The sequence below is a fragment of the Oncorhynchus mykiss genome, chromosome 28 (assembly GCF_057628025.1).
Source record: "Oncorhynchus mykiss isolate SJ-2025 chromosome 28, ASM5762802v1, whole genome shotgun sequence".
NCBI lineage: Eukaryota > Metazoa > Chordata > Actinopteri > Salmoniformes > Salmonidae > Oncorhynchus > Oncorhynchus mykiss.
In genome coordinates this window covers 22,888,141-22,901,903 of record NC_143049.1, presented here as the reverse complement: position 1 = coordinate 22,901,903, position 13,763 = coordinate 22,888,141, and the positions used below count along the sequence as shown (strand labels likewise).

The following is a 13,763-nucleotide window of genomic DNA, read 5'->3' as shown; positions in this document are numbered from 1 at the left end:
ACCATTAAGTGCATCCAGGGCGGAAATGCGTGATAAAACACCTTGCTCTTGAAGAGTAAATTGAGATAGTCAATGGTGTTGCCCCGAGCCGTTGATCCTCATCCTCCTATTTGTCGCTTCTAATTGAGAGGCATCCTAATTGAGGCCTGACAACAGTCCTTGATGAAACCCAATTGTCTCCAAACAATGTGGGCCCACTGCAAATGTAGAGACCTAAATACCTGAGGAAAACGTCCTATGACTCTGTAGTCTCTCTATACAACTTCAATACATTTAGCCCATATGATGCCTGAGCTGGAGAGCAGGGCAATGAGGGCATCAAATCAAAGTGTATTGTCACGTACACAGATTTTCAGATGGTATCGTGAAATGCTTATGTTTCAACAGTAAAAAAGTAAAAAATAAATTAAGAAATATCAGAACGAGCAACCTCAGAACATGCAATATATAGTATATGGTGGGTATAGAGAATATTGGCAGAACATGAATAGAAAAGGTGTGTACAGAGTAGTTATGTAGGATGATCCATGACTAGAATACAGTATGTACATATAAAGTAGGTAAAACAGTATGTTTTTTACTCACAGTATGCATATTTGTGCAAATAAGCTAAACTAAACTTGGTGTATCTCAGTTGCTGTGGCATAGAGGAGCAAGACCATTATACAAGTCCCATGTGTGTGGCTGAGAGTGAGTCAGAGAGCCATTCAGGGCCTTTTATTGAATATGTCAATTTGACTATAGAACTGCATGTAACACGTTTCACTTTAATCAAATGAACCCTGCACTAGTTAATGGGTATGAAAATAATTTTGTCCATTTGATTTATTTCTCATCTTTCTGGTTCTCATTAATTTGGTGGATTCGCTGGTTAGATGGCTTGGGTTTTTCACATGAGGACATTTCCTATTATCTACGGGTGGGGGGAGGGGTTAAAAATGTACCTGTCCCAAGGCCAAAGTCATATATGATCATATAGCAGCTGAACCTAATATGTTACAGTATATAACAAAGTATATTTAAGCAATAAGGCACGAGGGGGTGTGGTATATGGCCAATATACCACGGCTAAGAGCTGTTCATATGCACGACGCAACGCGGAGTGCCTGGATACAGGCCTCAGCCGTGGAATATTGGCCATATACCTCAAACCCCCGAGGTGCCTTATTGCTATTATAAACTGGTTACCAATGTAATTAGAGCAGTAAAAATAAATGTTTTGTGATACCCGTGGTTTAGGTTCTGATATACCATGGCTGTCAGCCAATCAGCATTCAGGGCTCGAACCACCCAGTTTATAATTGAACATATCTCCCAACTCTCAAATACCTGGAGTGACTTACACACCGTCTCGTCTTCAATTTTATAATGACTGTTTCAGTTCAGCACACATGCGCCAAGTCAGTTGTATGTTCTCACCCTGAGGGTGCAGTGCTCATAAGTAACCTTTAAAGATTAGCAGTAATGACATGAACTGCAAACCTCATGCCTGTGGTTTGTTTCAAATATGAAGTCTAGGGGAATTGTCCTGCTTTATGATAAAAAAGCAAGAGAATAATATGAAAGGTTGACTTCCCTTTTCAGTTTAAAAAAAATAAGCAGATTTTCAATCAGATATATTCTTTTGAAAAAGGCTTGAAGTATTCAGACTCCGCAGGCTTCTTGGCATGCTGTGTTTGACTTCCTAAAGATACATATGAGAGACACAACCTTATACACAGTTCAATTTGTGTCCTCTAAAAAATGAATTGTTCTCCCATGAACAGAGAGCATGTGTCATTTAGTGTAAGTCTCACTTTTATTCTGCTGATTGAGCTTTGATAAAATACTTCATCGTTTTAGAAAAGCCCTCTGTCTAGTCTGTCTAACAGAGATGGTAAAATGTCATCGCAGATAATCACTTTCTGACCAGGGGCTTTTCTAGTTGGGAAGCAGTCCCTCAATGTGATTCATTCTGCGGTTTGTTCCTGTGAGAGGATTACAGTAGAAGGAAAAATCACTAAAGCCATGGCTCTATTGAATCCCTGTATCAACATGTTCTATGTGCTCAATATTTCGACATCCCTATCCTGTGGGAAAGATCAAATATTTGGTATTGTGTGCAGAAATATATTTAGGGGTTCTGAACATCCCATAAGCATCCAGTTCTTTTCCACAGCCAATTATTCTTTCACAATAGATCAAAGACTATTTTCAATTTTTGGAACAGAGGCAAACCCCAACACCCTACTCAACCACCCACCACAGTTTTTCACTATTATCTCTTCTCTGTAGATCCTATCGGAAGTCTGTCGGTAAGCACGGTGGTGTCAGGAGAGCCCTATCTCTAGGTACGAGGCTCTAACGCCGTGGTGGTTCACCATGAGCCCTGTACGAGGCCGGCTGCTGGGCCAGGTTCTACTCCTTCTGGGGACCCAGGCTGCTCTATCCCCGTCCGGTGAGGAGGGGAAGCTGGTCCGGACCATCAGGGTCAGACGACAGGCACCTTCAGATGGCCCCACCAGCCAATCTAACAACCAGACCATCAAGGAGCAGCCAATGGTCTTCAACCATGTGTACAACATCAACGTGCCCCTAGAGTCTCTGTGCTCAGTGGATCTGGACTCAGCAGTGCCTCTACCTAGCCAGGCCACCAGAGGGGCTGTGTCCAGTGGGGGTGGGGAGGGCGCCACGGAGTTCACAGAGCAGACAGTGGACGCAGACAGCCAGGTCACCTTCACCCACCGCATCAACATCCCCAAACAGGCCTGCGCCTGTCCTACAGCCAACATCGTGCAGCAGCTGGCCATCCGCATCGAGATGCTGGAGAGAGAGGTGTTGCTTCTGAGAGCCCAGTGCAGCTCTGGCAACTGTGGCTGTGGGGAGAGTTCAGTCACGGGTAAGTGCGGAATAATAGTGCTGTTTGACAGTATTATTAGAGCTACTGTACCCTGGTCATAGGCTAATTTGAGGCCAATGTGGAATGTCAGGTTTCATTTCATTCAGTTACTGAGCGTCTTGGTTTGAGTAGATAGCACCAGGATATGAAAGCCTGGCGATTTCTAGTGTTCATAGGTTTATTTTAGACTGTTATTTTGTAAAAAAAAAATATATATATATATATATATACTGTTACAACAGATGATGTTGACATTAGAAAGCCATACAGTATCTTTAGTGATGTTGTTTTGTGTCCCCCTTTCTTCCTCTAGGTCACCTGGACTTTATTCCCCAGTGCAGTGGCCATGGCAGCTTCAAAATGGACCTGTGTGGCTGTGTGTGTGAGGACGGCTGGACGGGCAAGAACTGCTCTGAGCCGCGCTGCCCAGACAACTGCTCCGGACAGGGAGTGTGTATGGAGGGTGAGTGTGTGTGTGACCGTGACTTCGGGGGGGACAACTGCTCAGAGCCCCGCTGCCCGGCGGACTGCTCCGGTCGAGGGCTGTGCATGGATGGGGAGTGTATCTGTGAGGAGAACTTCACTGGAGAGGACTGTACACTGGGTCGCTGCCTCAATGACTGTTCTGACCAGGGGCTGTGCACCAACGGAACCTGCCAGTGTCGCCCGGGATACATAGGAGAAGACTGCTCCTTGGCCTACTGCGCCAACAACTGTAGTCAGAAGGGCATTTGTAAAGAAGGCTTCTGTGTCTGCCAAGATGGCTTCGCTGGAGAAGACTGCTCTGCAGGTGAGAGAAAAAGGGAACCATAGGAAAACATACAGTAGCTCCTCTGAGAGAGGTATTCATTTACTTACATACTTTTTGCTGTTGTAGTTTCCAAGAGTTGATATATATGGGTGGATATTTGGTTATTTGAGACAAGCCTCATTCACATTAACTTTAAGCACTCGGTTACGTTGCGCCGGATGTCATTCACTTGAATGGTGACGGTCCTCAATGGAGTGGAATCGCAATGACCCCTTGCGGTTGAAGGCTCCATTGTGAGACGGATGCCGCATACATCATTTTTTCTAACTCTGCGTCTTCTTCAGTCCGGCCAGAGTAAGAGCAACTTGTAAATAATAAAGTACTATTTTAATAATGGCTGATGAGCCAATTATACTTTATGACTGTTGCCTCCCGTTTTAGTTCATTTTAATGGTAATGACGTTTGTTTTGAGTATAATTATTAGGTGGAGGTCACTAGCTACAGTATAGCCTAGCTCAGGGTTCTCCAACCCCATTCCTGGAGAGCTACCGTCCTGGTTTTCACACCAACCCTAATCTAGCAAACCTGATTCTAATAATTAGCTGGTTGATAAGCGGAATCAGGTTAGTAACAACTGGGGTTGCAGTGGAAATCTACAGGGCGGTAGCTTTCAAGGAATTAGATGGGCGAGCCCTGTCCTAGCTTTTAGCTGCTCTGTAAGATAGCTTGCCTTGCTAGAAGGTTATAGAAACAAGTTGAGGAGAAAGTAACTAAACAAAACAATATGTTTCTCCTGTTGTCACGCCCTGTTTATTTCTCTATTTGGTTAGGTCAGGGTGTGATTTGGGTGGGCATTCTAGTTTTCTGTTTCTTTTTTGGCCGGGTATGGTTCCCAATCAGAGGCAGCTGTCTATCGTTGTCTCTGATTGGGAATCCTACTTGGGCAGCCTGTTTTCCACTTGAGTTTGTGGGATCTTGTTTTTGCACAGTTACTAGGTAGCCTGCAGAACGTTACATTTGGGTATTCTTTTGTTGTTTTGTTGGTGTTCATCAAAAAATAAAGAAAGATGTACACTTTCCACGCTGCGCTTTGGTCTCATTCCGACAATGGACGTACCGGTCCCACGCATCAGGCCTCCAGTGCGCATCCACAGTCCAGAGCTTCCGGCGACAGTACCCAGTCCAGAGCTTCCGGCGACAGTACCCAGTCCAGAGCTTCCGGCGACAGTACCCAGTCCAGAGCTTCCGGCGACAGTACCCAGTCCAGAGCTTCCGGCGACAGTTTCCAGTCCAGAGCTTCCGGCGACATTTCACATTCGGGAACCTCCAACAACGTTTCACAGTCCGGAACCTCCTGAGACGGTCCACGGTCCGGAACCTCCTGAGACGGTCCACGGTCCGGAACCTCCTGAGACGGTCCACGGTCCGGAACCTCCTGAGACGGTCCACGGTCCGGAACCTCCTGAGACGGTCCACGGTCCGGAACCTCCAGTGATGATCCATGGCACGAAGCCTGCAGTGATGATCCATGGCCCGGAGCCTCCAGTCATGATCCATGGCCCGAAGCCTCCAGTGATGATCCAAGACGGTCGGCAGTCCAGAGTCTCCAGCGACGATCCACGGTCCGGTTCTTACGGCAACGATCCATGGTCCGGAGCCTCCGGCGACAATCCACGGTCCGGTTCCACGGAAGCAGAGGGAATAGCAAGCGGAGCGGGGTCTATGCTCCGAACCGGAGCCGCCACCAAGGCTAGATGCCCACCCGGACCCTCCCTCATAGAGTCAGGTTTTGCGGCCGGAGTCCGCCCCTATGGGGGGGAGGGGGGGGGGGGGTACTGTCACGCCCTGACCTTAGAGAGCCTGTTTATTTCTTTATTTGGTTAGGTCAGGGTATGATTTGGGTGGGCATTCTAGTTTTCTATTTCTTTGTTGGCCGGGTATGGTTCCCAATCAGAGGCAGCTGTCTATCGTTGTCTCTGATTGGGAATCATACTTAGGCAGCCTGTTTTCCACCTGAGTTTGTGGGATCTTGTTTTTTGCACAGTTACTAGGTAGCCTGCAGAACGTTACGTTTGTGTATTCTTTTGTTGCTTTGTTGGTGTTCATAAAAAAATAAAGAAAGATGTACACTTTCCACGCTGCGCTTTGGTCTCATTCCGACGACGAACCTGTCTTGAATAAGAAGGTCATATTTTGCCATCTTCCAAAATCTCTGACGAGAGACTCTCCTCCACATTGTCTTGCGTTGTGGAACCCTATGCTCTCAATCCAGTAGCGGAGAATGCAGGAAGATATATTATGTCACAATGTAAATGGGGCATAAGGCTCTGCATCCCATCATATCTAGAGATAGTGAATTTTCACAAAGGTTATGGTAAGCAGTCTTTTTTTAAAGAAAAGTTTATTTAACAAGTCAGTTACAAACAAATTCTTATTTACAATGACGGCCTAACCCTGCCGACGCTGGGCCAATTGCACGCCACCCTATGGACCTCGCAATCACAGACAGATGTGATACAGTTTGGATTTGAGCCAGGGCCTCTAGCGACGTCTTTTGCACTGAGATGCAGTGCCTTAGACCGCTGCGCCACTCAGATCCTGTTGGTTCTTTGGGGATATGTAAGCTTTTACTTTCTGGAAATTACTTCCAAGAACAGAATATTTCCATATAATAGAAATGCTCTCCATGCAATAGCAGTTGAATCCACAGCGCTTGACCAAAAACAGGACTCCTGGAGTCAAACACCTCATGCAAATACCCTGTGCTTCTAACAGTAGCTATACAATTGGTGACGGCTCGCCGGTGTAACAGCATTCATTTGTCAAAAGTCACATTCACTGGGGAAGATGTGTCACATTAACCTATGCTGAGACAATATCTGAATCAAGCTAGCTTGGGTTCACAGCTAGTTCTCAGTAAGGCTTCTGATCCCCCCCATTGCTGTAGACAGCTGTCATCTCACACGGGAAAGGAAAAAAATAACAAATCATATTACCTATCCACTACCTCGCTCCCTCTCATTTTCAGCAGGACCTGCCGAAGCCAAAATTGCTTATTTCTTTGCAATTAGATTTAAGTAGCAGAGGCACGTTTGGGGGAGGTTGCAGAATACAAAAATAGGCCATTCAATTACCAGGGCCTATTCAGGGCTCATAGGGTGGCAGGCATTGTAAGTGTTTCATATTATCAAAGTAGAAAAATCAGGATATGCTTTTGTGGCCCCGTTTTCTCCTGCTATGAGAATAATGAGACTATGGAATTGAAACAAATCAGCAGCATTCACATGATGAGTTTACCATTCAAAGTGCTATTCATCATTACTCCACCACTTTTGCAAATTATCCTATTGGAAAATAATTATGCGTGACTAAAAGGTTTTCAAAATAGTTTTTATCCCCCCCCCAAAATATAATATATATACACCTAATGCAAATGGTTTGAAGTTTGTGCCAGTGAAATACAGGAGTTCTCACTTTGAGAGGTTGTATGTGAGCCTGTCATCCTGTCACCTGTTGTTAACAGAGTTGTTCACTGACTGACAGCCACTTTCAGCCAGAGAGAACATATCAATGACCTTGACATTCAGAATACCAACAATATTGAATTAAACATATTTTTTGACAAAGCCTTGACTTCATACAGTAGCTCAGCTGCATTAAATGACAATAGATTGTAATGTTTTATATTCAGTCTTCATGACATCTGCATTTTGTATCACACTTTTGAATTATTACTCAACTTAACTGAGTGATGGTGGAAAGTATGAATGTGTAATCAATAGCTCAATCCAGCAGAGATAGAAGTAGCTTTGCTTACCCTCCTCCAGAGCCATATGACATCACTGTGTCCTCATTAATGCTTTCACTCCAAAAAGTATATCTAACTCAACATTAGCTTCAATGTTATGGATCATTTTTAGGATAACCACATTTTTGTTGTTTATACAACGCTGTTTATTAGTGCTGTTTATTACCTTGCATAATGTTAGCATAATACAATGACCTATGACCTATTTATAATCCCATCTCTGATAAACAGTCCCTAAAGATTAAACTCCAATCACGCTTCTATAAGTACTCACATTATCAGTCTAAACCCAATGCAACAATATGAGATGAGTTGAGGGAGTTCACCCCTTCTACTAATTGTGTTTTGTCCTAATGTACAATATTGGGCCAACCGCTGCCCCGTAAACAGAAGATCAGTCAAGCAGCGAAGGCTGTATCCTGTGAGCAATAACAAGTTAAGTGGATGGAAACAAAAAACAGTGATGTGATGTGGTCCTCAGCTGTGCTGTGGGGCCTTGGCCTCATCATGCCAGCATTCTCACCCTCATGACCCCAGTGTAACGCAGTGCAGCAGTGCAGCGGTGCAGTGGTTCACTCCCCTCCTCTCTCTGTTGATCCAGGATGGATCATCCATCCCAATGAAAGTCTGATTAATGAGAGGCAGACATAGCACTGGAGGGAGGGCCTGTCCTGGCTCAAATAATGCATCCTAAATGGCACCCTATTCCCTTTATAGTGCACTTCTTTTGACCATGGTCCATAGTAGAGCACTATTAAGAGAATAGGGTGCCTATTGGGATGTACCCAAAGCCCTTCAGCAGGACCGCTGTTCTAAGCATCTAGACACTGCTTCACGTGGGCACTCTCTCATGGGTGTCCTTCATTCTGTTGGAAGGCTTAGTTACAGTGCTCACTCCCTATAACCCATATCAATCACTTTACCACTGGTTCACTTTTTTGTGTCTTACTTAAGACTGAATCTGGTCCATGCGATTAATCTTCCTAAGTGAATGCCGCAGGAGTTTTCCTCACTCCAGGGTCAGTCTTGAGGAGGAGGCAGGCTCGGTTCCATCTGTCGTGTTCGTGTGGAAGTAACTCAAACGCTTCCTCGAGTCCCTCAACGGCTCCCCTAGGAGGGCTTAATGCTCCACCACCACCACTACCACTGAGCCCAATCTACAGAGTAAAGTCCCACACCACTAGCTGCCTTCAGGACAAGATCTGTTACTCACTCTCTCTGATTGAGCTATAAACTTATCCACTCTTGTTGATGCAGGGCTTCATTTGCATTCTACACTCAAACCCTCTCAGGTTTATGGCCTGGCTCTGTCTCCGTTGCCCACAAGAACATCAAAGCCTTCCACGAATCCACACTCATATGCAAGCTTAGTTGTGGTGGTGGCCCCACTGGTGTATTGTAAGTTAAAATGAACAGGTCTTGTTTTCTCTGCATGTTGAGTGATGCTATTCCAACACGAAATTGGAAGTCAAGTGCAAATCAGAATCTGTTGTTTTTGTAGGTGGGTCAAGTGGGACTGAACAATGATGAATAAGATCACCTGCTGGATGTAATGTCATGCATGTTCCTGCAAGGTTGCAAGGTTTTGATTTCACACTATGCAAATTACATCTCACCCACAGTGGCTCCGGCTCTGAACCTGCGCATGCGGGGAGTGACGGAGCATACCATTGACCTGGAGTGGGAGGGGTCAGTGTTGATGACGGACTACCTGGTCACCTACGTGGCCACCAGCCCAGGTGGGGTCCAGCTGGAGATCAGGATCCCTGGGAACACCACCACCTGCAGTATCCCAGACCTGGAGCCTGGCATCGAGTACAACATCAACGTCTACGCTGTGCTCAACAACGTCATCAGTGCCCCTACCAACACTCAGGTGTCAACCTGTGAGTACAACAGCAGGCAGCCATTTTCTATAATTATATTCAGGCCTCATCATGCCAAGTGGACCTCTGCTTAAAGGGGCAATCTGGTGATTTATAATTGGCATTCTTCAAGAATCAATGGGTAGGCCTGTATATACATAATAACACATTATCTAAATGTATGTACCAAATGCAGATTAGTCCTTTAAGTCCTTCACAATGTATTCATTTTCTGCTTAGTTTTCCTGGATACTGTGAAATATCCATGCACTTAAAGTTCACCTTCAAACAAAGTAACCATATCATACATTATCCTAGGTCTGGTCCTCACTTTTAAAAAATTAAAGTTTTTGACAACAACAATAAAAAAACTCCCATATACGTTCACAGCCACATCTTGAGTGAAATCTTGTTGGAAGGAGGACAGACATTTTTGCCTACAGGATGTAACTAGACTCCTGCCACCTGCTGGGTATAAATGTCAGATGGGCAAATTGCTGCAGTCTCTTAGTTTCCATTCAATGCTTCTCAGACATATGCAAAACTCTCACTCCGGCCCAGAATAGAAAGCATTTTTTTAAAACAGTAAACATTCAATTATCTGTCATGGAATGATTGGGCCTTCGCTAAAAATTACAATTCCCATCGGCAGGCAGCACTCCTAGTTCTGATATGATCACACATTTTGAGTATGTTCATGCAATTCTGCTCAAGCTTTTTTTCTCCCTATAATACAATATATTTGTGAAGCTTTACATAGTTAGTTTTTTGCACATCTATTTTAGTCCTTCTGATTAAGACTGATCTAGTGTATTTGGAAATGTTGTTTTCATGATGATGTGTTTATAGATCAAAGCTTACCCAATGAGGAAAATGTTTACATAGGGGCTATGCTAACTACCACAGTATTCAACAGTTTGTTTAAAAGCAGTGGATGTGCACCTGCTGCCTGGCCTGCCTTCCACTATGAAAGACACATGGTTTAACCACAGGGTGGGTGGGGTATTCTTCCCCCTGCCCCTATTCCCAGAGAGGAATTGTCTCTGCCTCTGTAAAGAGGGTGATTTATTGAGCATACAGAAGATGGACGCCTATAATACATCTCTCCTTGCCTCCTAGATCTCTCAAATCCAGACGGTTTACTCTTCAAATCCATCACAGAGACGTCAGTGGAGGTGCAGTGGCAACCTTTCTACTACTCCTTTGATGGCTGGGAAATAAGCTTCATTCCCAAGGTAAGGTTTCACAGGCAGAGAGGACATATGTGGATGAATATTCATCTTTAGCCACATACTGTAAATAAAGCATTTGAACGAATGCAGAGTAAATAGTACAGGGCAGATATGATTTGTTACTTTGTACCTACAATCGCTGGAATCCCCTATCATGCAAATAATCTGTTTCTGTCTACGGATTTGGGTAAACATATTTCAGGGTTTGGAACCAGTTCAGGTAACAAAACCTGAAAAGACGAATCAAAACCAGGAACCAAAGTGATCTATACTGTTCCGGAACAGAACCGTTATTTTCAAATCATCGGAACTGGTTAATAATGCTATTTTACATTCCAAGCATTTTGCCCCCACAAAAAATGCTACAACGCAAAGTCCTCACTCTGTCACTCAGAAATGTATTCCAGTGCGTGTACCCAGATAGCAATGAGGAATCGGCCCAGAAGCGGCCTTCTTCCGGGTGGCCGGAAATGATTGAATCGGCCCGGAATCGGGTGTCGGACTCAGCCGGCAGCAATCAAAATTAATGACTGCCCAGAATAGGCCCAAGTACATCGGGCCGTTTCTGTCTACCGGAATTCAGCCAACTTTGCCTGCATCTTACCAGAATCCACTCAGAATTTTTATAAATGTATACAAAATTACCCAATTTAGTCATTTTAAACTTTACTATTATACATTTTATACCCATCCACAAAAAAACATTTTGTGTCGGAGGAAACACAATACTGTGTCAGTGTGCATGCGCCTGGCCTGCCACAGGAGTTGCTACTGTAGGATGGGACAAGGACATCCCAGCCAGACAAACCCTCCCGTAACTCGGACAACGCTGGATCAATTGCTCGTCGCCTCATGGGTCTCCCTGGCGTGGGTCTCAAACCAGCCTCTGTAGCAATGCAGTCTGCATTGCAATGCAGTGTCTTAGACCGCTGAGCCACTTGGGAGGCTCCAGCCACAATGTTTTTTAATGCTTATCAATGCCTCGCACAAAGTATCAAAATACTAAAATACAACACAGGACTCTTATATAATTTCATTTTATTGTTAATTGTATTTTTTGATCACAGAAACAATTAGAAAATATGGAAAAATAAATAAATAAATGTTAATTATATAAAGCTGCCCATCTAATCATCTGCCAGATAGTAGAACTAATCGGCCCGGCCCCAGGTAATACATTTGGGACAGATAACTCACACAGGAATCGGCCCGAGCTCAGTCCCCGCATCCTAGCCATAAGTAATACTGCTGAAGGCAGCCCAGACTTGGGCCACAGGACGTTGGCCGAGTCTGACTCTCAGCCGAGTGCCTCGACTCTCAGCCAGAATCGTTCCAGATCCACTGTGCTAGCTGGGTAGGCTACCTGCCCCTTCAAAGCATAGGCTACTGTAGCCTACTAACGTTACAAGCTTTATTCAGAAATATGGGAGATATTTTTAATTAGAGAAGAATTGATTGACTTTGCTAGTTAAGGATAATATAGTTATCATGTTTCACATTGGATTCACCTACTAGAATAATGCATGTCATAACATTTATGGTTCCAGCCCCCTAACATATTTTGAACAAAACAGAAGTTTGACATAACATGAAACAACATTATACATATTTTGACATGTACCTCACCTACAGTTTTTATGAAAATAAAACATTATTCAGGAACAAGAAGACTACACAGTCAACATGTTACTGTTCAAAAGTTTGGGGTCACTTAGAAATGGCCTTGTTTTTGAAAGAAAAGCACATTTCTTGTCCATTAAAATAACATCAAATGAATCAGAAATACAGTGTAGACATTGTTAATGTTGTAAATTACTATTGTAGCTGGAAACGGTAGATTTTTTAATGGAATATCTACATAGGCGTACAGAGGCCCATTATCAGCAATCATCACTCCTGTGTTCCAATGGAACGTACTGTTAGCTAATCCAAGTTTATCAATTTAAAAGACTAAAAAATCATTAGAAAAACCTTTTCAATTATGTTAGCACAGCTGAAAACTGTTGTGCTGATTAGAGATGCAATAAAACGGTCCTTCTTTAGACTAGTTGAGTATCTAGAGCATCAGCATTTGTGGAATCTATTACAGTCTCAAAATGGCCAGAAACAAAGGACTTTCTTCTGAAACTCATCAGTCTATTCTTGTTCTGAGAAATGAAGTCTATTCCATGCGAGAAATTGCCAAGAAGCTGAAAATCTCGTACAACGCTGTGTACTACTCCCTTCACAGAACAGCTCAAACTGGCTCTAACCAGAAAAGAAAGAGGAATGGGAGGCCCTGGTGCACAACTGAGCAAGTGGACAAGTACAGTCGTGGCCAAAAGTTTTGAGAATGACACAAATATTCATTTTCACAAAGTCTGCTGCCTCAGTTTGTATGATGGCAATTTGCATATACTCCAGAATGTTATGAAGAGTGATCAGATGAAGTGCAATTAATTGCAAAGTCCCTCTTTGCCATGCAAATGAACTGATTCCCCCAAAAACATTTCCACTGCATTTCAGCCCTGCCACAAAAGGACAAGCTGACATCATGTCAGTGATTCTCTCGTTAACACAGGTGTGAGTGTTGACCAGGACAAGGCTGGAGGTCACTCTGTCATGCTGATTGAGTTCGAATAACAGACTGGAAGCTTCAAAAGGAGGGTGGTGCTTGGAATCATTGTTCTTCCTTTGTCAACCATGGTTACCTGCAAAGAAACACGTGCCGTCATCATTGCTTTGCACAAAAAGGGCTTCACAGGCAAGGATGTTGCTGCCAGTAAGATTGCACCTAAATCAACCATTAATCGGATCATCAAGAACTTCAAGGAGAGCGGTTCAATTGTTGTGAAGAAGGCTTCAGGGCGCCCAAGAAAGTCCAGCATGCGCCAGGACCATCTCCTAAAGTTGATTCAGCTGCGGGATCGGGGCACCACCAGTACAGAGCTTGCTCAGGAATGGCAGCAGGCAGGTGTGAGTGCATATGCAAGCACAGTGAGGCATAGTCTTTTGGAGGATGGCCTGATGTCAAGAAGGGCAGCAAAGAAGCCACTTCTCTCCAGGAAAAACATCAGGTACAGGGATTGGACTGCTGAGGACTGGGGTAAAGTCATTTTCTCTGATGAATCCCCTTCCCGATTGTTTGGGGCATCCGGAAAAAAGATTGTCCGGAGAAGACAAGGTGAGCACTAGCATCAGTCCTGTGTCATGCCAACAGTAAAGCATCCAGAGACCATTCATGTGTGG

General features: G+C 44.2%; 1 protein-coding gene across 5 annotated transcripts in view; it reads left to right on the top strand.

Annotated features, from left to right (window-relative positions):
* LOC110508741 (tenascin R (restrictin, janusin)) overlaps nucleotides 1-13,763 on the top strand; it is a 164,621-nt gene that overhangs the window by 94,361 nt on the left and 56,497 nt on the right. For all 5 annotated transcript variants that reach the window (XM_090226108.1, XM_021589506.3, XM_021589507.3 and 2 more), the window contains 4 exons: nucleotides 2,275-2,878; nucleotides 3,192-3,668; nucleotides 9,061-9,324; nucleotides 10,423-10,538. In XM_090226108.1, coding sequence (XP_090082234.1) covers nucleotides 2,362-2,878; nucleotides 3,192-3,668; nucleotides 9,061-9,324; nucleotides 10,423-10,538 — 1,374 coding nt within the window. In that variant the 5' untranslated portion in view covers nucleotides 2,275-2,361. The remainder of the gene's footprint in view (nucleotides 1-2,274; nucleotides 2,879-3,191; nucleotides 3,669-9,060; nucleotides 9,325-10,422; nucleotides 10,539-13,763) is intronic.